Source organism: Musca domestica, unplaced genomic scaffold, assembly GCF_030504385.1.
Source record: "Musca domestica strain aabys unplaced genomic scaffold, Musca_domestica.polishedcontigs.V.1.1 3, whole genome shotgun sequence".
In the NCBI taxonomy this organism is placed as follows: domain Eukaryota; kingdom Metazoa; phylum Arthropoda; class Insecta; order Diptera; family Muscidae; genus Musca; species Musca domestica.
Genome location: NW_026712299.1, coordinates 5,055,908 through 5,079,855, shown reverse-complemented (window position 1 = coordinate 5,079,855; position 23,948 = coordinate 5,055,908). Strand labels below are relative to the sequence as shown.

Here is a 23,948-nt window from a genome sequence, read left to right as displayed (position 1 = left end):
AAGAACTGTCAAAATTTCTCTCTTTTGCAGAACTGTCGAGTTAACAGATGACTTCCAGTAACAATTTGTAACAATTGTTACAAATTTTAGGGTAACCAGACACACCTATAAACAGATTTGTTGTTGCATTCATTTAGGGCGAATTCTTCATTACAACAATTTGTTTTGACATTTAATGGTGCCGTCAGCTGGGCTGATGCGATTACATAGTACATCTACCTTGGGTGTTGTGACGTTGGCAGAAAACGAGGGCGAATGAGTTCCCAGACGCCGGCGGCCTAACGAGCAATTGGTGATCGGCGATGAAAATGTAAAGTGATTTCACATACATATTTCATGTCAAATATTCAGGATTATATGTGGGAGCAGAGATTGGACAACTTATTAATTTCTCTTCTCAACCGTATAAAAAACAATTTTCTTATCATATTTTTACGACACTTGTCGCTGTCTAAATACAATATCAATGTGTTTGACGCCGTCATTTTAAATTAAGTGAACGACGATGTCTAGAAACATCTGTTGTATCTACTACGCTTTTAAGCAACCATAAGCATAATACTGTTGTGTCGTTGGAAGGCACTTGCTAAAATTTTCCAAGAAGTTTAGTAAAATATCCAAATAAAAGGTAAATATTTTTAACAATTGACATGGAATAATAAAAATATGATACAATTCCCACCCGTTTGTATGAAAATACTTGCTGTGTCTCATCGGGAAAGGCATTTATGAGCAAACAAATGTTACGTCACATTTTGGATGCCGTTCGCTTCCATACTCTGTAGCATTGATCTATCAGCTGTTGATGGACAATAATTTCCAATAAGATACAATAAAAACATTTTTAGTTATATTTTTCTTTCATATTCCACTTTTAGTTCATCATGCCTATCACCCCATACTTGCAAACTCCCTTCACCGATTTGACCGGTAGCTTGATTAACCATCAAACCTACGATAAATGCGGTGAAATGGAAATGAACATGATGGACTGCTTGGAAGCCTACGGTGCCGACAGGGGTAAGAAAATGTGCAAGGATCTAATTGATGATTACAATGAATGCTTTACCATGCACAAACAAATGGCACGTTTCCATGTAAGTAATTTAAATAAGGAATGATGATATTTAAATATTTTAACATTGTTTACTTTCGTAGGCTATGCGCAAAGAACGTATGCGTCAAGGTACATTTGCTGATCCACCAAGAGTTGATGCTTATTAGATTTATCCGGCATTTCTAAAGGATCACGTAATATGTAAAATATAGTTAAATTATCAACTTTAATATTTGAATGAAATATAACTTGGGAAAATCAGAAGTCTATCTGTCGTGCAATGTATTTGTGTGTAAGTAGGGTTAAACATCGACCGCATATTTTAAGAATGATATTGACCAAATTATCGCAGTGTTAGAAGTTGGTACCCAAATACATTAATTGGAATGTGTCTATATTTGGAAATCACATCACAACATGGTCTGAGAAAGGTGCCTCCAAATCTGACGGGTCTACAAGTAAATGGCAGCAGTGTCAAATTATAGCATCAATATGTTTTATTGGAACAACGTTTGGTTTAATAGTCCGCTAGTGAACTTAACAGATCACTTGTATTGGATTCGGCACTACTTGTTTGATATAGTTTCCAGGGAAACAGTCTGGCTTAAGGCCTAATTCAATGCACCTTTAAGTTGTATAAATACTGACATTGACACCCAACTTCGGTGCTAGCGGAGTATATGGCTATAGCTCTCAAATGTTATTAAAATTGTTCCACTCCAAGAAACATTATAGCACATTGTAGTGCATGGTTTTATGTCTTTGAGCATTTGTCTGATAGTTTTAATGATCTTCATACACCCTTTTGTGGATTCGGTATGACTTGTTTTATTGATATAGTTTTTAGGAAACCGTCTAGCTAAATCGGTGCTAGCGGAGCATAAAGATACAGGTCTTAACTCTAGTTTAGTAAAAACTCTTACATTTTTTTTTAATTTTTCTTGTGGTAGGTATTTTTACCTTATCCGGAAGCCCAGATTTTTAACCGGAACGTCTGGGTTCAAGACCCCGACTAGACCCGGATCCACTTACCCGATATAGGCAACATAGGTATCGTTGAAAAGCTTATGAAAATACCTATACCCCAAATAGGGCCCATTATGAGGGGTCAACCAAATTATTGCTGACACTACGGTGAACTACAGTTGTTGTAAGTAGCCGGCCTTTGGCAGGGGCTTCAGATTTTCTCCTCTAGATATGTCCTACACGGCTAATGCGAACCAACGTTTTCTAAATTTGACAATTTTTTAATGCTGTGTTTGTCCTTTTTATTGTATCATGCGAGAATCTACAAATTTTCCAATTTCTTCAAAATCATAAAGGGAAAATCGATTATAGTAGTAAACACATTTACATTCTGCAGTTTTGGAACAAACCTAATTTTAGTATAATTATATCTTCCATTATTTATTTGATTCATGTTTTATAAAAATTTAAACCGCCGATTAAATATCTCTTCACGACTACCGTTAAAGTGATGTAACTGCGTTGCTGTAATCTTTTGACTTAGGGCTTTTACACAGATGCCAAAAAACAGCTGTTTTTTGGCGGGCCAAATTTCTTTGGCTCTCTGTCATTAAATGATTACCGGTTAATCTTCTCTTTTGTGGTTATCCAAAGAACACTCTACCTCCAAAAATCGACATGTAATCGATTAGTCAAAAAATCGACTTATAAACCCCTAATGTGGACAATTTTTTTTGTACAATAATCGACAGACAAAATCCGACGGAAAATGTTGGAGAAAATACGGAAATAATTTAGCCGGCAAAACAAATAAAAAAGTAAACGTGTATAAAGCAAAAATAGATTTGTCATCAAACAAAAGTGATTTTGGCGTTTTTATCGATCCGCAAAACAATGAGATAATTGTGAAATTCTCAACAAGTGAGCAGCAGCAGCAAACATAAGAAAAAAAGTTCTCAACCCCCTCCCCAAAACTAAATAGAAAAGTGTCACGGCAAATTTTTTCCGCTGCAATATTGGATAAATTAATGATTATACAATTTGTGAGCTTTAAAGGTGATTATCCTATTGAATTATTAATGTTTTCTGTATGAAATGATTTGCATGTAGAAAAGAATGAGAGAAGAAAATGTGTAACCACCCCACCCCACACCTATTTTGTTTTCTACGGCTCGTGATGTGTAGTTTTATGGTGTAGTAAAAAAAGAAGAAAAAACACAATCAAAAACCGCCACCACCGACGACCAACCATCCGACCTTCACGCAACCTTCATTGTCCATCAGTAAATAGCGCTCGAGATAATATGCCTATCTCCGTGCAAATGGACAAAATTGTGGTGTTCACGTGTATTCGGAAGGTTTGTTCCGCTGCTTACTTCTGTGAGATGTTGAGTGTTAGGGCATGGAGATCGCTTTTATCTGTGGGCCTGTGATTACCACCTGGTTGATGTCTTCCAAAGTTTGATGGCGCTTTGTGACAGTATTTCAGTGATTGCCCTCGTAGAGCCTGTTGGCGCTGCTAAGTAACACGAAATAAACAAACTAATTGCTGTTGTCGTTGTTGTTGTTTATATGGGCTCTGCTAGTACAATCAATTTATTGGGAAAATAAACAAAAATCGTAAGCACCCACCAAAAGGAAGTCAGTTGAAACGCGTCTTTTGTCGAATTAACAAGAATTGAAATCTTCTCGGAGGAACTTTAGCATATATTGTGAAATACGTTGTCGTGGTTGTTGATTTGTTGTGTGTTGATTTGTTGTGTGAGTGCTCCAGTATTGTTCCAGCCTTGTGTTAGTACCAAAATTAAATAGTTACGTTCTGTTAAGTGCTTGTTTTTCTTTGCTAATTCCTTGATTTTAAATTTAAGTTATCTCACAATATATCCTATTCTAATTTCATAGCTCTTTCTCCAAGTACTGGGGGTACTCCTCCAGGAAATTGCAAAACTATCAGTCAGCATTATGAATTCTAGTTGAAAACTAAGTTTATAAATTATTTATTTTGCTTACAATCAATAGTTCCAGTAGGGTAGGTGGTATGTGAAATAATAATTTACATACCGGCCTGCATATGTTTAACTTCATTTTAGTATTTGAGTTCAAATGGACAAATTTAATTCCTGTTTTTTCTCTTTTTTTTTGGAGATTCAAACAAAAAGAGATTCAAAAAAAAAAAAAAAAAAATCAAACAAGAAAGGGAGGACCTTTTATTTTCCATTGAAAAGGTATGAAAATCTTATACAAAGTATGTTTATTGTTCGTTTTTGTTTTGAAGGTTTTTTGGAAACCCATTGTTTCCATGATGTCAAAGACACGCACTCATATTTGCAATAACTATGTTGATTATGGCTTAGCCATAGAATTTTGTTATCTCTTGGAGGTACAATAATAATAATTATCTTCCAAATATCGTCCACAATAACAGAAGCAAATGAAAACACACATTTAACTCTATTCCATCTTGGAACAAATTATCAGCAAGGTATACTACTCCTTTTAGGTTTGGAAATGTGACTAGTGCCCTCAAACTTCCTTGAATTGGAGCACTTGGGGTCTTGGTGAGGGTATTATGGCTTTGTGCATTTGTTTGTAACATGGAGAAGGAAGCGAGATAGTTCCATAGTTACTTTAGAGGATTATAGAATCACTTTCGATTTATGCATGTCAGTCCGTCTGTCTATGCATTCATGTGAAAAAATGCAGGTCGCATTTATTATCCGAGTGAAATGAAATTCTCCAAACAATATTTGTTAGGCCCAAAGACGAACCCCATTGAAATTGGTGGTAATCGGTTCAGTTGGATATAGCTCCCATATATATCTCTATCCGATTTCAGTTTTTTTTGTGCACCAAATGCCTAATATCAGTCCAAATGACCTGAATTTTGGTACATCCCACCGAATTCTGTCTAGAAGCAAGTACATTAAATTTGCTGAAAATCGGTTCAGATATAGCTATAGCTCCCATATATATGTTTTATCCGATTTGGGGCTTAAGTCCTTCATATTCGCAATATGCATTCGACAACAGAGATCTTTGGTACCAGATATCAGATACAGTCCAGAAATATCTCTACCAAATTTTATCAAGATCGGTTTAGATTTGCTCCGATACATATCCTTAATCCGATTTCAGGTTTATTGTGTAAATATTGGCCAATATCAGTCCAAAAGTCCTGAATTTTGGCATATTTAACCGAATTTAGTCTAGAAGCAAGTACATCAAATATGGTGAAAATCGGTTCAGATATAGCTATAGCTCCCAAACATATGTTTCATCCGATTTTGTGCTTAAGTCCCTCACATTCGTACTATGCATTCGACAACAATATTTGGTACCAGATATCACATACAGCTCAGAAATATCTCTGCCAAATTTTATCGAAATCGGTTCAGATTAGGGTATAGCTCCCACATAAATCTTTATCCGATTTCAGGGTTTTTTGCACCAAATGGCCAATATCAGTCCAAATGACCTGAATTTTGGGACATCCGACCGAAATTAGTTTATAAGCATGTACATTAGATTTGGAGAAAAGCAGTTCAGATATAGCTATAGTTCCCATATATATGTTCCATCCGATTTGGTGCTTAAGTCCTTCATATTCGCAATATGCATTCGACAACAATGATATTTGGTTCCAGATATCAGATACAGCCCAGAAATATCTCTGCCAAATTTGATCAAGATCGGTTCAGATTTGGATATAGCTCCCATATATATCTCTATCCGATTTCAGGTTTTTTGTGCACCAAATGGCCAATATCAGTCCAAATGACGTGTATTTTGGTACATCCCACAGAATTCAGTCTAGAACAAAGTAAATCAAATTTGGAGGTAATCGGTTCAGATATACCTATAGCTCCCATATATATGTTTCATCCGATTTTGTGCTTAAGTCCCTCACATTTATAATATGTATTCGATAACAATGATATTTGGTACCGGACGTCAGATACTGCTCGAAAATACCTCTGCCAAATTTTATCGAAATCGGTTCAGATTAGAATATAGCTCCCACATAAATCTTTATCCGATTTCAGGTGTTTTTTGCGCACCAAATGACCAATATCAGTCCAAATGACCTGGATTTTGGCACATCCGACCGAATTCAGTCCAGAAGCAAGTATATCAAATTTTATCAAGATCGGTTTAGATTTGGATATAGCTCCCGTTCATATCCTTAATCCGATTTTAGGTTTATTGTGCAAATAATGGCCCATATCAGTCCAAAAGTCCTGAATTTTGGCACAACCGACCGAATTCAGTACAGAAGCAAGTACAATGAATTTGGAGAAAATCGGTTCAGATATAGCTGTAGCTCCCATATATATGTTTCATCCGATTTCAGGTTTATTGTTCAAATAATGGCTAATATCAGCCCAAATGCAGTGAATTTCGGGACGTACGTCTCTATTTTGTGGAACTCGGTTCCTATATATATATTTTTATACCCTCCACCGTACATAGTATGGAGGGTATATTAAGTTCGTCATTTCGTTTGTAACTCATCGAAATAATAATTTTAGACCCAACAAATTCTTCTTGATCAACATACAATTCTGTGTTTTGTCTGCAGGCAGGTCAAGTTCGAAGATGGGCTATATCGGTCCAGGATATCGTATAGCCCCCATATAACGGTACCCCCCGATATTCGGTATTTTTATGATTTTAACCACATTTTTCAACGGAATTGTCTGAAATTCTGCACAAGGAGTTCTTTGTGAGTACTTTACCACCTGGAAGAGAATTATCTATATTGGTCCATGATATCGTATAGCCCCCATGTAACGGTACCCCTCGATATTCGGTATTTTGATGATTTTAGAAACATTTCGCAATGGAATTGTCTGAAATTCTACACAAAGAGTTCTTTGTAAGTACTTTACCCCCTGAAAGGGAATTATCTATATTGGTCCACGATATCGTATATCCCCCATATAACGGTACCTCCCGATATTCTGTATTTTGATTATTTTAGCCACATTTTTAAACGGAATTGAGTTCCTTGTGAGTACTTTACCCCCTGAAAGAGAATTGTCAATATCGTATATCCCCCATATATCGGAATCTTCCGATATGCGGTATTTTTAAGATTTTAAAAGAATTTTTAATGGATTTTTTTTTTTTTGAAAATTTCCTAATTCGTTCCAAATGGTGGAGGGTACTCAAAGTTTTACCCGGCAAATATTACTGCTTTTTTACTTGTTTAATATAATTCTTCTCGGAGTGATATCATGCACTCCATAGCAATGTTATTTGGTATAAAGTTTAAAATATCTCTGTCAAATTTAGTGAAAATAGATTCAGAGTTGGATATGCCTCCCATATATTAGTTGATTTTGAAACCAAATTATAACAGCTCTAAAGACAAATGTTGATAGGTGGTATGTTCTACTTCAAATAAATTCTTTTGTTACGGGAGCTCTACTGACCCCGCCGGACTTTCATCTTACTATCATATTCAACCCTGATATTGCGTAACCCCTATAATATTATTCAGATTGGATTTAGAGCTTTAACCCCGTAATCTTTGAAGATATTTACTTGTTATATGGCTTAAAGCCTTTTCTATTATTTTTCATTGTAAACATATGCTCCGTTTCAGTAACTGGGAGAATCTATAAGTTTTGCAATTTCCTTCGAATTCATAGGTGGAATATCGGTTATGGTTGTCTTTTACATTCTTGCAGGTTTGGAACAAACTGATAGTTTTTTCCTTTATGATGTAAATTGTATAAATGATTGACCTTGGCTAAATTCTAACCCTTGGTTCAGTTGTTTCTTCTCGCTGAACTCGCTATTGTTCATTAACATATTTGCATTGTAATTTCAGTGGTTTAGGATAACTGATAATGCATTGGACATATTCCACAAAAAGTAGCCATAAATTAAGTCACAAATTATATTTAGGAAGGTAGCATCGTTTTATTTTTTGATCTTATCTCTTATCACTTTATTACAATTATCTAAAAATAAATTATTTGCATTGCATTTCTGTCAAAACAGTACTAATTGAACAATGTAGTCTGTTGAACAAATAGACGTGCTCCTATTTGATTGTGTTTACGATAAGCCTGCTTAGACTTTATTATCCGTTTATAATTGCCCCGTGTTGTGCGAGATAACGCAAAGGATAAACATTTTTAGGGGTTAAAACGTAAACACAGAGATCATCAAAAAATTGGCATATAAAAGCTTAAACGTACCTCTATTTATAGAATATTTCATAAAAGGCTTCCTGGAAGCCTGGAAGATATCGTAAAAAGTTTTCCATAGTTAGAACTTTTTTTTTTAATTGCTCGGTCTTAGAAAAAATTTCAATGAAGACTGTCGTTTTACAAAGTCCCTGAAGAATTTTGCACATTTTATGAGCAAATTCTATTGAGTTTTACAATTAAATTCAAAATTAATACAATCCCTAAGCACAACTCATCCAAAAACACGAATAACCTCTTTCTCTTCTTTGCCATGATAAATAGGTGGCTCTATGGACCCCAGTTCTGGATAGAGCGATCTCCAAATTGGAGTATTAGTTAGTAAGGGAGGGTCTTATAAGAAACATTGAAATAGAAAAGAGGAAAAGTGGCTACATAAAATTGGATTGGATGCAGACTCTCGAAGGCAATTTTGCCATCATTAGACTTTGTTAGGTCCTAGGATATTACATTATCTTTCTGAACAAAGACCTTTCTAAGCAAAGATCCAATGAAAAATGGCTAAATGCAAGTGGAGGCAGGTTCCCGAAAGTAATTTGACCTATATCCTACACAAAACGACTAAGTACTCTAGTCTTCTTATCGAAACGGTCCTCCACCATAGTATGGAGGGTATATTAAGATTGTCGTTCTGTTTGTAACACCTCGAAATATACGTTTTAGACCCCACAAAGTATATATATTCTTGATCAGCATAAAATTCTATGGCGATGTCTGTCCGTCTGTCCGTCTGTGGAAATCACTCTAGCTTCCGAATGAAATGAAGTAGTTTGAAAAAATTTTATTCAAGTGTGTATTATGTCTGCAGGACTTTTGGTATTGGAAATGGGTGATGTAGGTTCACATTTTGGTATAGCTCCCTTATAATTGTAGCCCCCTTTTTCGATATTTTGGTGATTTAAGCGACATTATTCACCGGAAATGTTTCAAATTTGATATTTGAAGTTCGTAATGGGTTGTACAGCCTATGACAGAAAATTGTTTGTGCAAGTCCACGTCTTCATATAGCCCCCATATAACAGTACCTCCCGGTAATCGATACTTTGATGATTTTAGCGACATTATTCACCGGAATTGTTCCAAATTTGGTATTTGAAGTTCGAAACAAATGCTACAGCCTATGACAGAAAATTGTCTGTGCAAGTCCACGTCTTCATATAGCCCCCATATAACGGTACCTCCCGATATTCGGTACTTTGATGATTTTAGCGACATTATTCACCGGAATTGTTTCAAATTTGGTATTTGAAGTTCGTAACAAATGCTACAGCCTATGACAGAAAATTGTCTGTGCAGGTCCACGTCATCGTACAGCACCTATATAACGGTACCTCCCTATATTCGGAATTTGGATGATTTTAGCTATGTTATTCACCGAGTTTCGCATTTGTATATTGTAGTTGTTTATGACAAAAGTTGCCTATGCAGGTCCACGTCGTCGTGTAGACCCTAATTTAACTGCTACATTCGGCATTTTTAAGATTTTAATAGAATTTTTGGGGGGTTATAATTAATTGAGATCCGATATATTCAATTTTCAACACCAAACTTCATAATTTTCAACCTACATCTTTAATAGTACGAGTTCTATTGTAAATTGAAATAAATATGTACGCTGATTATGGTCTCTGACGAATATATAGGATATAAAAACTAGGCTCACTTTTGGCACAATAACTCACACACAAACACTCACGAATTTTATTGGATTATTTCAAACTAAAAGCAAATTCTGTAGCACAAAAACTCACATTTTCTGAATTGAATATTAAAAAATATATAATTTACCAAAATAAAACATGAGAAATTAAATATCTTGGCAATGTTTCAGGTTCAAGAAAAAGTAGAAGAAGAAGATTGGAAATGGAACATTAGATACGGAAAATCAACTATTCAAATTGTTGCAACATATCATCGTGCTAAAAAAAGTCTCGAAAAATTTCTTGAGAACTTTTCTGCTTAAAATATTCCCTGGTTTCGATTTGTTGCTGCTCTCAATCATCAATGCCTTAGGAAATGAAAAATCAAAAACATAAATCCTTATTTTCTATATTCTTGCCACACATCACGAGACATTCGAATTCAGTTGTATGTGGTGGTCGTTCTGAGAGGGTGGAGTGGTGAAACATATGCGTGCATTTCATAAACACAGAGAATTGAATAGATTTATTATTGTTCTTGTGATTCATCATCTGATATTAAAACCAATCCACCTACCCATTTATTTTCAGTGGCTTTTTCTTGTTTCTCCTCTCACTATCTCTGATTATAGCAGTAACAAAGCAGAATTCGAAACATAAACTGTCCGCCTTTGAAAAAAGCCCATCTTAAATTTCGAATGAGGAGTCTTCTTTAAGAAGCAAAAGCACACACACCCACACACTCTATACGACCGTTGAAGAAATAGGAAACACAGAACAATGGCATTGAATGGCTTTCTAGAGTTCTTCCAAAAGGGCAAAACATTTCGACCCAAGAAACGCTTTACGGCCGGCACCATACGTTATTCCCTGCACAAGCAAGCCCAGGCCAGTCTTCAATCGGGTATTAATTTGCGCCAAGCTGTCTGTCTGCCGGAAGGTGAAAATCTCAACGATTGGATTGCCGTGCATGTTGTTGATTTTTTCAATCGCATCAATCTCATATATGGTACCGTTTCGGAATATTGTAACGAGACCACATGTCCCACAATGAGTGGCGGGTCACGTTACGAATATCTGTGGGCCGATTCGGAGAATTATAAGAAACCCACATCGCTGCCAGCACCCAAATATATAGAATTACTAATGGATTGGGCCGAGGCACAGATCAACAACGAAACCGTATTTCCCGTATCTACAGATGTACCATTTCCAAAAACATTTCCAGCCCTCAGTCGAAAGATCTTGACGCGATTATTTCGAGTGTTTGTGCATGTGTACATACATCATTTCGATCGGATTGTTAGCATTGGAGCTGAGGCGCATGTTAACACCTGCTACAAGCATTTTTATTATTTTGTACAAGAATTCGATTTGATAACAAGCAAAGAATTGGAACCGCTGCATGAAATGTCTGCCAAAATATGTAAAGATTAAGTGAGAGGTGAGAAATGAGAAATGAAGGGTTCCGTAAATAATGTGAAAGGATGCCAGCCAAAAAAAAAAAAAAAACGAAACAAAGCTACACAACCTAAACACGCACACTTACCTCACCTCACCAAAAAAACACACATAGACTCATAGAAACCAAGAATCTCCAAAATGTTTTGAATATTGTTCCAATTAAGAGAAATTAAGCAGGAAAAAAGAAAAGAAATGTAATAAAGTATTAAATACACTAAACCATGTGCGTATTTATGGGTTTTCTATTGAATGAGAGTGCTGAAGAAGAAGAATTTGCTTTTTTTATTAAAATATTGTCTAGAAGACATATACAGGGTGAAATAAAAAACTGCAATAAAGTCAGACGCCATCATTTCTACATTGTTTTTTAATTTCTTTGAATGAAATCAAAAATATGTCGGAAATAGCATCAAATTTTAGAATAAGTTTAAATATCAAACGGCCAATGAAACCGTCACACGCTGCCCGAATGTTGCTCAGCGGTATTGCTGTTTGGCCCATTCCCGGCGTAGCGCTTGCTTGAGGTGATCTACACTTTGGTATTTTTTTTTTTTGTGTCAACCTCGCTTTTCAAAATACACCAGACACAATAGTCCAACCGATTGGTATCCGGAGATTTTGGTGGTCATAGTGCGCTGGAAATGAAACGAGGAACCTCATTTGGTAACCATTCTAGGGTGGCGGTGGCGTGCTGAGTGTGATTGTGCTGAGTCCTGTTGGAATGTCCAATTTTTGCGGCCAAAATGTTTGCGTGCCCAAGGCTTTATTACGCCCTCCAGAATATTTTCGCGATAATATTCGGCATTTATTTTGATGCCACGATCGATTAATACGAACGGAGAGCGACCATCGGCTGTTATGGCGGCCCATACCATCACCATGGCCGGCGCTCGGCGCTTGAGTTCTGGTGGCCAACCCAAGGTGCACATTTTTAGTTGACCTCTTTGGAAAGTAAACACGATCATTTTATTTGTTTTCTCATCGGAGAAAACCAAATTTGGCAGTTCACCACTTTCGGCCAAGCGAAGCAACTCTTTAGCTCTTTTAAATCTTTTTTCTTTCTGTTGCGGTGTAAGTTCAAGCACTTTTTTGGAATTTCAATGGCTTTACCCCGAGCTCGTTTTTCAATATTTGCCGAATGGAATATTGCGATATGTTCAGCTCACGGGAAATTTTTAGGCCACTGCGATGCGGGTTTCGATCAAGTCGGTAACCATTTCTGCTGATGTTGCTGTTTTCTTCCGTCCACTTCCTTGACGTCGGTCTACGCCGCCAGTATCACGGTAACGAGCGATGGTACGAGACACAAAAGATTCATTCACATTTAAATGCTGAAGTGCTCTAACGATAGCCACTCATGGTTTTCCAGCCAAATATAAAGAAATCACACTATCACGCTTGAATTCCATCATGAATAACTTTTTTTCTGGAAAATTCTCACCAAAATGCTTTTGTACGCTTGTAAGCAATATAATGAGCTGCCACTGGAATAAATGACAGCATTCTAAAATTGGTTGCAGTTTTTTCATCTTACCCTGTATATCATCTTCACAACAGTTCTTGAGTTAGCAAAAATATTTGGATGTGTGAAATTTGAGGAGAGTTGGATGCTCATTCCGTATTCTTTGAGCATTTTGTTTTTCAAAAATATTGAACCTTATGTGGAGGATGTACCAGAAGGAATGGCCCGATCACTGTCATCTTTATAACAGATCTTGTGTTGATAGAAATATTGAGATGTACCAAGTCTGAACGGAATCGGATATTAATTTCGCGTTTTATGAGCTTCATGAATACTCAAAATTTTGACCCTTTGAGGGGGAGGTACCAGAAGGAGTGGACCAATATATCCCATCTTCACAGCTGATCTTGTGTTAGGAGAAATAATGGGATGTGTGAAATATGAATATAACAGGATGCTTATTTTGGAATTTATGACCAAACATGTTATTCAAAACTTTCACCCTTTGTGGGGGAGGTACCAGAAGGAATGGTCTGATCTATCCCACCGATGTATCCCATCTTTACACCAGATCTTGTGCTAATAAAAATATTGTGATTTGTGTAGTTTGGAGATAATAGGGATCTTGTATCACATTTTATAAGAGTTATAATTATTCAAAATGTTGACCCTTTGTGCGGGAGGTACATGATAGAGTGCACTGATATTGTCCATTTTCGCACCTGACGTATCACTGATGCAAATATTGGTATTTGCAAAGTTCAATCAAAATCGGATTATCCTTTCTCTTTCAGTGCAGTAAATTATTTTATTTGAAAATGTACTCCAAATGTCCTTAAACGGATTTGGTCCAAAGAGACCTGGGGTCTAAAACCGGACGTATCAAGTGATATATACCCTATACTAGCGATATGACCATTGATACTAATTTTGTTATAATATAAAAAATACCATACCACTTACTCACTTAGCCAGTTTATATCGGCCGGTCGTCGTTATGACACACATTTCAATATGAGTTCAACTAAAAAGAGATGATTTAATAACCCCCAACCCAATGGGGGAACATACCCACATTCTCTCGCGTACGTGCAAAACGAATGTACAACTATTCCGTATTATTTTTTTTTTAAACAAAGAGGAGAAGTATACATTGGCGTAATATGAATCACTTATGTCTGACCTATGACAATATTGAATCTTTTGTTCTTGTCGTTGCCATTCTGTTTGGGCGGTAATTTTAAGAATAAAATTTTTAGAAAAAAATAAATAATAATAAAAAATAAGAATTGGTTTAGGGTTTTTGGAAAAGTAGAAGTGTATGTATGGATCAGCTTTTTCTAAGACTCGTAGGACCGACCTGTCCATAAAATATCTGAGAATCTCTATCAGTTATCAGTCATAAAACTATCATGAAATAACAGTGAATATTCACGTGGAGGTATGAAAAGTTAATGTGGCTAAATTAGTTCTAATCTCCATTTTTTATAACAATTTAAAGACTTTATTTTTATCTTTGTTCAGAAAATAAGCCAGACGTCTGTTGGACATAGGAAATTTTTGACGCTTCATAATAATCAACAAAAAGATAAACTGCAAATCAAATTTATGGGAAGTGCCGGGATGTTGCTATGTAATGTGCCCTGAAACAAGTAAAATAGTATCAGACGGTTTTGCCGACAGATGTATACTCCCAGCCTTGAGTTATGATTATTCAAACTGTTGATCCTTTATGGGGGAGGTTCCGAAGCTGTTGGCCAATATTGACCAATTCGTATGCGACCTAGGATTGATATAAATATTAAAACGTGCCATATTTGGACTAAATGTGGAAAATATGGAAATATGCGTGAGGTAACAGATAGAGCGGACCAAAGTATTCTATATTCATACTTCATCTAAATGAGATAAACAATATTGGTATGCGCAAAATTTGAAGGAAATCGAACATTTATATCCAATTTTATGCGAAATCATAAATTACGATTGATTACATATTCATCTCAGTTTTGGTTAAGAGAAATATTTAAATATAGCATGTTGTAAAGAATCGCCGACTTGTTTCGCAAGTTATTACATATAAACGAATTGAATAATATTACGATGCACCTAGTTTGGACCAAAACGGTTATTCTATTCGAGAGTTATCGTGCGTACCAGCCAGACAGAGAGACGGACGAACGGACTTCGCTAGATCGACTCCAAATGTCCTGAAACGGATTTACTCCAAAGAGACCTAGGGCATAAAATCGTTATTTCGATGAGGCACGTTTTGGCCGTAACAAATGATATATACGCTCTCTAGCCATATGGCTGAGGGTATAAAAATTGTGTCAAACTTAACAAATTGTGAATTATGTGTACTTGCACTTGCTAGTGGGTCATATGGGTCCACGTTATTGTGTAACGTTTTTATTTCAATTTACCTCGCGATATTCAGAGATTTGAAGATTGAATTTTTTGTCAGAATTATTTAAAATTCAGTATTAAAGTTTGGTAATGGGCTCTACCTCCTGTTGCAGAAAATTTTCGATATATATTTTTTTCTATAGCCCCCATATAACCCATAATCTGATGATTTTTTCTTTATTTCTTGACCTAAAGGAAACTTTTGTGTCAAAGAAGTGAGTATTTTTGGGTCATTTTAGGGGAGAGGACGATGCTCGCCAAGGTATATTCTTGTAAATACTTGGTACCTAATCTATATAGTCAGTACCCTGACTGCGAACCTTTATCACTGATGGGCACTTGGTCCCAAAACACTTCAGTATTGCCGGTCTACATTTAAAATCATTTCCTTCCAGATTCTTTTTATACCCTCCACCACATTATGGAGGGTATATTAAGTTTGTCACTCCGTTTGTAGCACCTCGAAATATACATTTTAGACCTCACAAAGTATATATATTCTTGATCAGCATAACATTCTATGTTGATTTAGCGATGCCCGTCCGTTTGTGGAAATAACTCTAGCTTCCGAACGAAATGAAGTAGGTTTATAAAATTTTACTCAAATGTATATTATGTCTGTAGGACTTTTGGTATTGAAAATGGGTCATATAGGTCCACGTTTTGTTATAGCCCCCAATTTAATGATCCTCCCTTTTTTGGTATTTTGACGATTTTAGCTACATTATTCACCGAAAATGTTTCAAATTTGGTATTTGAAGTTCGTGATGGATACTACAGCCTAAGACAGAATGTTGTTTGTGCAGGTCCACGTCTTCGTATAGCCCCCATATAACGGTACCCCCCGATATTCGTTATTTTGACGATTTTAGCGACATTATTCAGCGGAATTGTTTCAAATTTGGTGTTTGAAGTCCGTAATGAATACTACAGCCTAAGACAAAAAATTGCCTGTGCAGGTTCACGTTTTGGTATATCTCCCATATAATGGTACCTCCCTATATTCGGTATTTTGATGATTTTAGCTACATTATTCACCGGAATTCTTTCAAATTTGAAATTGAAGTTTGTAATGAATACAGAAAATTGCCTGTGCAGGTTCACGTTACGCTCCGTATTTTTAAGATTTTTACAGAATTTTTAACGAATTTTATTTTTTTTTTTTTCAAAATTGTCAAATTCTTTTCAAATGGTGGAGGGTATTCAACAGCTTTTTTACTTGTTTTTTTTACTAGATCCGCTGATTGTCCATGAGAAAATTCTATTATACTTTCTACAGATAAAAGACCCTCTCTATACAGATCTTTTAGGTATATCCCACTTATCAAGAGTCCCCTGTATTATAATTACCATTGTCCACAGTCAAAGCTTGTATCAGCTGCTGTCGCTGTTGTTGTAGAATTCTAATCTGTCGGTTGTTTCGATTGGTTTTGCAAAAACAAAAAGAAACATTTCGCTCGTTTTGAAGTGAGTTTCGTTTTGTAAAAAAGAAAGAGAAAGATCTGTCGTCGATCTGTCCGGCTGACGGCGATGTTTGAATACTTTTTTTTTGTGTTTTTTTTTTCATGCCTCGAGAGTTTGCGGGTCGCGGTGACATTGAAGCGAATATAAAACTGTATTGAAATATAAAATCAGTTAGCGATCGTATGCTGAACTGGAACGTTGTGGCGGTCAATTGGGTGGGTTAGTCGGTTGGTTGGTTGTCTGGCTGGTGTGCTTGACAATTTTGTGCGTTAACGTAGTCTTCGTCCATTATTCAATGAAATATTGGCTTCGTTTTAATTAAATTGTTTGTGTTTCAATCGAAAAAAAATGAATATTGTTTTTGTTGTGAATTGAATTAAAAAGTGAATTTTACGTATCACACCACCTCTCCCCCCATTCTGTTTCTTTTCTTTTTTAAATTTCTTTATAGAATATTGGAATTTTTATTATAGAATAAAAAATAAAATGTTTGAAAAAGAAAAGAATTTTAGTAAATAAAACATAATCTTTAAATTTCTTTTTTTTAATTTAGAATACAACAATAACAACAAAAATATATATGCAAAAAAAGAATATTGAATAAAATAGAGATTTTCTCGACGCCAGTGTGTAAAATTTCATTATCACATCCAAACTAGACAACAATAATAATAATTGAGTGAGTGAGTGTGTCGCTGGGTGTCGTCAACAACATGAGTGACCGTGAATTAAGTTGCACCAATACGGCGGGACAATTTATGGATCGTGGCCGCATGAATCAGAATGGTGTCGTCCAGCCGTTGTTAACAGGTAAGTTTTTTGGTTTTTCTTTTATTTGTGTTTTATTTAAGAAAGATAAGAATTCGATTTTCTTCAGACAGCATAGGCATAGGGTAGTTCATAAAATGCTTAATATTTGAAATGGTATTTATTTGAAGTTGAGAATTTCTATAGGAATTGACACCAATAATTGCAAAAAATATCGTTGTTTACTGACAGTTCTCAAATATTTCTGAGGATGCCAAGCTTGAATATATAGTTTTTATACCCTCTACCATACATAGTATGGAGGGTATATTAAGTTCGTCAATCCGTTCGAAATAATTATTTTCAGTCTTTTGTCTGCAGGCAAGTCAAGTTCGAAGGTGGGCTATATTGGTTCACGATATCACATATCCCCCATAAAACGGTATCTCCTGATATTCGACATTTTCATGATTCTAGCCACAATTTTCAATGGAATTGTCTCAAAATCCACGCCATGAGTTCCTTCTGAGTACTTTACACCCTGAAAGAAAAAATTCCACGATATCGTATATCCCCTATCTAACGGTACCCCCGATTTTCGGTATTTTGATGATTCTAACGACATTTTTGATCGGAATTGTTTCAAATTTCGCATTTAGAGTTTGAAATTCGTATTCAGTGTTACAATCCATGATGGAAAATTGTCTGAGAGGTTCACGCCTTAGTATAGCCCACATATAACGGTACCTCCTTTATTCGGTATTTTGATGATATTAGCTACGTTATTCAATGGAATTGTTTCAAATTACGTATTTGAAGTTCGGAATCGGTACTGCAACCTATGACAAAAAAAAAAAAAAAAATATACTTATACAGGTTGACGCCCTCATATAACGGTTTTCATTTAATGGATTTTTTGTTGAAATTCTTCAAGTTCTTTCGAAATGGTGGATGTAATTAAAAGTTCGGTTCGGCCGCTTTTTTATTTGTTCAAAATCATAAATTGCTAGATGTAAAACAGCCGTTCTACAATCGATGAGATTTTTTGGACAATTATTGACAAAAATTTCTTCAGAGGAAGAAAATGTTGTTTTTTTGAAAATATTTTTTTAAAGAACATAATTCCTGGAAAAGAAATAAGAATTTCCAAAAATTGGTGATCGGCATAATTTTATAGAAGAAATTTTTATTAACCCTATCTTGTTCTTAATCTAGTTACCCAGAAGATTTTCAATAAATACATTTTAACGAGAAGAGTTTCTTTGGGAAAAACAGTTATCGAAGATATATTTGTTATCGTTTAAAGTTTATATAGTAAAAAAGATGGCAGTTTTTATATAGCGACAAGATTTTCTGTACAAAATCTTTTTTAAATCATTCTTAATAAGAACAAATGGTTATGGAAAGAAAATCTTGTTATCGGCTAAATTCTCTTTAGGAAAACTTGTTATCGACAATGTTTTCTATAGAAAAGCTTTTCATCGATAACATTTTCTACAGAAAAACTTATTATCGATTAGATTTTCTATTGAAAAACTTAATATCGAAAAGATTTTCCATAGAAAAACACTTATTATCGATATGATTTTCTGTAGAAAAACTTATTATCGATATGATTTTCTGTAGAAAAGCTTATTATCGGTAAGATTTTTTATAGAAAAACTTATTATCGATAAGATTTTCCATAGAAAAACTTATTATCAACAAGATTTTCTATAGAAAAACTTGTTATCGACCAGATTTTCTATAGAAACACTTGTTATCGACAAGATTTTCTATAGAAAAGCTTGTTATCGACAATGTTTTCTATAGAAAAGCTTTTCATCGATAAAATTTTCTATAGAAAAACTTATTATCGATAAAATTTTCTATAGAAAAACTTGTTATCGATAAGATTTTCTATAGAAAAACTTGTTATCGACAAGATTTTCTATAGAAAAACTTGTTATCGACAAGATTTTCTATAGAAAAACTTGTTATCGACAAGATTTTCTATAGAAAAACTTGTTATCGACAAGATTTTCTATAGAAAAACTTGTTATCGACAAGATTTTCTATAGAAAAACTTGTTATCGACAAGATTTTCTATAGAAAAACTTGTTATCGACAAGATTTTCTATAGAAAAACTTGTTATCGACAAGATTTTCTATAGAAAAACTTGTTATCGACAAGATTTTCTATAGAAAAACTTGTTATCGACAAGATTTTCTATAGAAAAACTTGTTATCGACAAGATTTTCAATAGATACACTTGTTATCGACAAGATTTTATATAGAAACGCTTGTTATCGGCAATATTTTCTATAGAAAAAACTGTAATCGATAAGATTTTCTATAGAAACACTTGTTATCGCCAATATTTTCTATAGAAAAACCTGTAATCGACAAGATTTTCTATAGAAAAACTTGTTATCGACAAGATTTTCTATAGAGACAATAGTTATCGACAAGATTTCTATAGAAAAACTTGTTATCAACAAGATTTCTATAGAAAAACTTGTTATCAACAAGATTTCTATAGAAAAACTTTTTATCGACAGAATTTTCTATTGAAAAACTTGTTATTTATTGCCCAGATGTTCTCGACTTGTTATAGATCAGATTTTCTATAGAAAAACTTGTTATCGACAAGATTTTCTATAGAAGCACTTGTTATCGACAAGATTTTCTATAGAAACACTTGTTATCGACAAGATTTTCTATAGAAACACTTGTTATCGACAAGATTTTCTATAGAAAAACTTGTTATCGACAAGATTTTCTATAGAAAAACTTGTTATCGACAAGATTTTCTATAGAAAAACTTGTTATCGACAAGATTTTCTATAGAAAAACTTGTTATCGACAAGATTTTCTATAGAAAAACTTGTTATCGACAAGATTTTCTATAGAAAAACTTGTTATCGACAAGATTTTCTATAGAAAAACTTGTTATCGACAAGATTTCTATAGAAAAACTTGTTATCGACAAGATTTTCTATAGAAAAACTTGTTATCGACAAGATTTTCTAAAGAAAAACTTGTTATCGACAAGATTTTCTAAAGAAAAACTTGTTATCGACAAGATTTTCTATAGAAAAACTTGTTATGGATAACATTTTTCATAGAAAAACTTATTATCGATAAGATTTTCCATAGAAAGACTTGTTATCGACAAGATTTTCTATAGAAAAACTTGTTATCGACAAGATTTTCTAAAGAAAAACTTGTTATCGACAAGATTTTCTGAAGAAAAACTACTTATCGACTCGATTTTCTATAAAAAATTAGTAATATATAGGATTTTCTATAGAAAAACCGGTTATCGATAAGATTTCTGTAGAAAATCGGGTTGTCAATAAGATTTTTTCGTAGAAAAATTAGTTATCGATAAGATTTTCTATAGGAAAGCTTTTGTATAGGAAACATTTTTATTTGCAAAATTTTCTAAAGAAAAACATTTTATCGACTAATATTTCAATAAAAAAACTCGTTATCGAGATTTGTTATAGAAATAATTTGTATCCACGAGATTTTCTATAAAAAAAACCCGGTTATCGACAACAAATTTCTAAGAAATTTCTAATGAAAACGTATTATTTCCTTAGGAAAAATTGTTATCGAAAATATATTTATAGAAAAGCAGGTTATTGGCATTATTTTCTATTGAAAAATTTGGTATAAACAAGACTTTTCTTGATATCGGTGAAAATAATATAATAATAATAGTATAATAATATAACCTTTATATATCGGCAATATTTACCATGAAAAAACTTTTTAGGGAAAAGAAAAAATATGTTTTTGAAAAATGTTTTTTAGAAGAAATACATGTTACCGACCAGATTATCTGTTAAAAAATCTTGTTATCGACAAGATTTGGAACTTTTTAATCACTTTTATGACAAACAGATATCCGATAAAACTCGCTGTTGTTGCTTAGCAAATGCATTTTTAGTTTTGTTGTTTGGGTAAACATTTGCTTGCCTAATGCCGCTCGCATAATAAAATATTTATAAATTTGTTTTTGGTTGTTTTTGTAGTCGCTGTAGCTTATATTTTGCACATGCATAAATTTATGTTTATTTCTATGCATATACAAGAAAAAAATGTTTAAAAAAGCATTCAATATGTGCAAACGGACATTGAACATTTTCAAAATTTTCAAACAATGTATCGTTATATATAGGATTTAAAAAAATAACAAACATAGATACATACCAAATAAACAGAAGTAATCTTAGATTTTTTTCTTTTTCATAAAAATTAACAAAACAGAGATAATTTTTGTTTTTGGTTTATTATTTTGTCTGCTTTTAATTGTTAATTTAAATTTACGGGCGGGCAATGCCCTTAACATGTGTTTATATTGGGTGTTTTATTAATCAAATGCGAATGGGCAAGTTATGGGGTGTGTATTTTTGAATAGATTAATTTGACACATTTGACAATTTTTAAGCATCAGTTAACAAAAATAACATCTTAAAAGAAAAAAATGACTTTTAATAAAAAAATATGTTATCGACATACTATCGTCTAAATCTTCTGAAGAATATGGAAAAGGAAATATAGATGTTCCATAGGAAAACTTGTTATCGCTGTGATGTTCTATACACATTTTTGTAATCGGTACGATTTCCTTGTTATCGGTAGGATTGACTATAGAAAACTCTGTTATCAAAAGGTTTTTCTACCAAAAAACTTGTAATTTGTAAGATTTTCTGTAGAGACAAGTGTTATCGGTAAGACTTTCTGTAGAAAAAATTGTTGTAGGTAAGATTATCTGTAAAAAAAATTTTATCGAAAAGGTTTATCATGAAAAAGCTGGTAAGATTTATTGTGGAAAAACTTATCGGTAAGATTTTCTATGGAAAACATGACAAATTTGTTTGAAAAGATGTTTTAATTTTTTATAAAAATTTTGGTATCGGTAAGATTTTATACAAAAAAATATCAGTAAGATATTGAATAGAAATGTTGTTATTGGCAAAGTTTTCTATAAAAAAATTGTTATCGGAAAGATTTTGTGTCATAATGTTGTTATTGTTATGATTTTCTTTACAAAAAATTGTTATTGGCAAGAATTTGTGTATAAAAATTGCTGTCGGTGAGTTTTTTTAAAAACAAACTTGTTATCGGTAAGATTTTTATAGAAAACCTTGTTATCAATAAGGCTTTCTATGGAAAAGTGGTATCGGTAAGTTTTTCTGTGGCAAGACTCGTTATCGGTAAGATTTTGTATAGAAAATATGTTATCGGTAATTTTTTCTATGGAAACACTTGTTATCGATTAGATTTGCTTTCGGGTGGATTTTCCAAAAAAAAAAAAAATTCTAAGTAATTTTTTTTTGAGAAAATGTTGATATCGCGAAGATTTTCTAGAGAAAAAACTTGTTATCGACAAGATTTTCTATAGAAAAAACGTGTTATTGATCCGATTTTCTATAAAAAAAACTTCTTATCGACAAGAATTTCTATAGAAAAACTTGTTATCGTAGAGATTTTCTATAGAAAAACTTGTTATCGTAGAGATTTTCTATAGAAAAACGTGCTATCGACAAGATTTTCTATAGAAAAACTTGTTATAGATCAGATTTTGTATAGGAAAGACAAATTTTTTATATAGAAAAATTTTCTATAGGAACAACTTGTTATCGACAAAATTTTCTATAGGACATGATTTTCTATAGGAAAATGTTGATATAGAAATGATAAAAACACGTGTTATCGGCAAGATTTTATATAGAAAAACTCGTTATCGACAAGATTTTCTATAGAAAAAACTTGTTATCGACAAGTTTTTTTTATAGAAAAAACTTGTTATCGACAAGTTTTTTTCATAGAAAAAACTTGTTATCGACAAGTTTTTTTCATAGAAAAAACTTGTTATCGACAAGTTTTTTTCATAGAAAAAACTTGTTATCGACAAGTTTTTTTCATAGAAAAAACTTGTTATCGACAAGTTTTTTTCATAGAAAAAAACTTGTTATCGACAAGTTTTTTTCATAGAAAAAAACTTGTTATCGACAAGTTTTTTTCATAGAAAAAAACTTGTTATCGACAAGTTTTTTTCATAGAAAAAACTTGTTATCGACAAGTTTTTTTTATAGAAAAAACTTGTTATCGACAAGATTTTCAATAGAAAAAACTTGTTATCGACAAGATTTTCAATAGAAAAAACTTGTTATCGACAAGATTTTCAATAGAAAAAACTTGTTATCGACAATATTTTCAATAGAAAAAACTTGTTATCGACAAGATTTTCAATAGAAAAAACTTATTATCGACAATATTTTCTATAGAAAAAACTTGTTATGGACAACATTTTCAATAGAAAAAACTTGTTATCGACAAGATTTTCAATAGAAAAATCTTGTTATCGACAAGATTTTCAATAGAAAAAAATTGTTACCGACAAGATTTTCAATAGAAAAAATTTGTTATCGACAAGATTTTCAATAGAAAAAACTTGTTATCGACAAGATTTTCTATAAAAAAAACTTGTTATCGACAAGATTTTCTATAGAAAAAACTTGTTATC

At 33.4% G+C, this 23,948-nt stretch overlaps 3 protein-coding genes across 9 annotated transcripts in view; all 3 read left to right on the top strand.

Moving 5' to 3' along the window:
* The first annotated feature begins 467 nt into the window (after positions 1-467).
* Positions 468-1,326, top strand: LOC101897893 (NADH dehydrogenase [ubiquinone] iron-sulfur protein 5). Its single transcript, XM_005176266.4, has 3 exons — positions 468-628; positions 879-1,097; positions 1,159-1,326. Exons 2-3 carry the CDS (start codon positions 885-887, stop codon positions 1,222-1,224), a joined length of 279 nt encoding a protein of 92 aa, XP_005176323.1. The 5' UTR covers positions 468-628; positions 879-884; the 3' UTR covers positions 1,225-1,326.
* A 1,612-nt stretch (positions 1,327-2,938) lies between these two features.
* On the top strand, positions 2,939-11,564 carry LOC101898059 (MOB kinase activator-like 3). Its single transcript, XM_005176267.4, has 2 exons — positions 2,939-3,079; positions 10,473-11,564. The coding sequence occupies exon 2, from the start codon at positions 10,662-10,664 to the stop codon at positions 11,316-11,318; it is 657 nt and encodes a 218-aa protein (XP_005176324.1). The 5' UTR covers positions 2,939-3,079; positions 10,473-10,661; the 3' UTR covers positions 11,319-11,564.
* The window catches only part of LOC101898238 (nicotinate phosphoribosyltransferase), a 50,066-nt gene continuing 29,059 nt past the window's right edge, over positions 2,942-23,948 (top strand). For 3 of the 7 annotated variants that reach the window (XM_059124548.1, XM_020039701.2, XM_011297526.3), the window contains exons 1-2: positions 2,942-3,079; positions 17,234-17,490. In XM_059124548.1, the coding sequence (XP_058980531.1) occupies positions 17,394-17,490 (97 nt within the window). In that variant the 5' untranslated portion in view covers positions 2,942-3,079; positions 17,234-17,393. Of the gene's footprint in view, positions 3,080-3,796; positions 3,815-16,758; positions 16,908-17,233; positions 17,491-23,948 lie in introns of those variants that run through there. The other 4 variants (XM_059124547.1, XM_011297529.3, XM_059124545.1 and 1 more) reach the window with 4 other exon arrangements.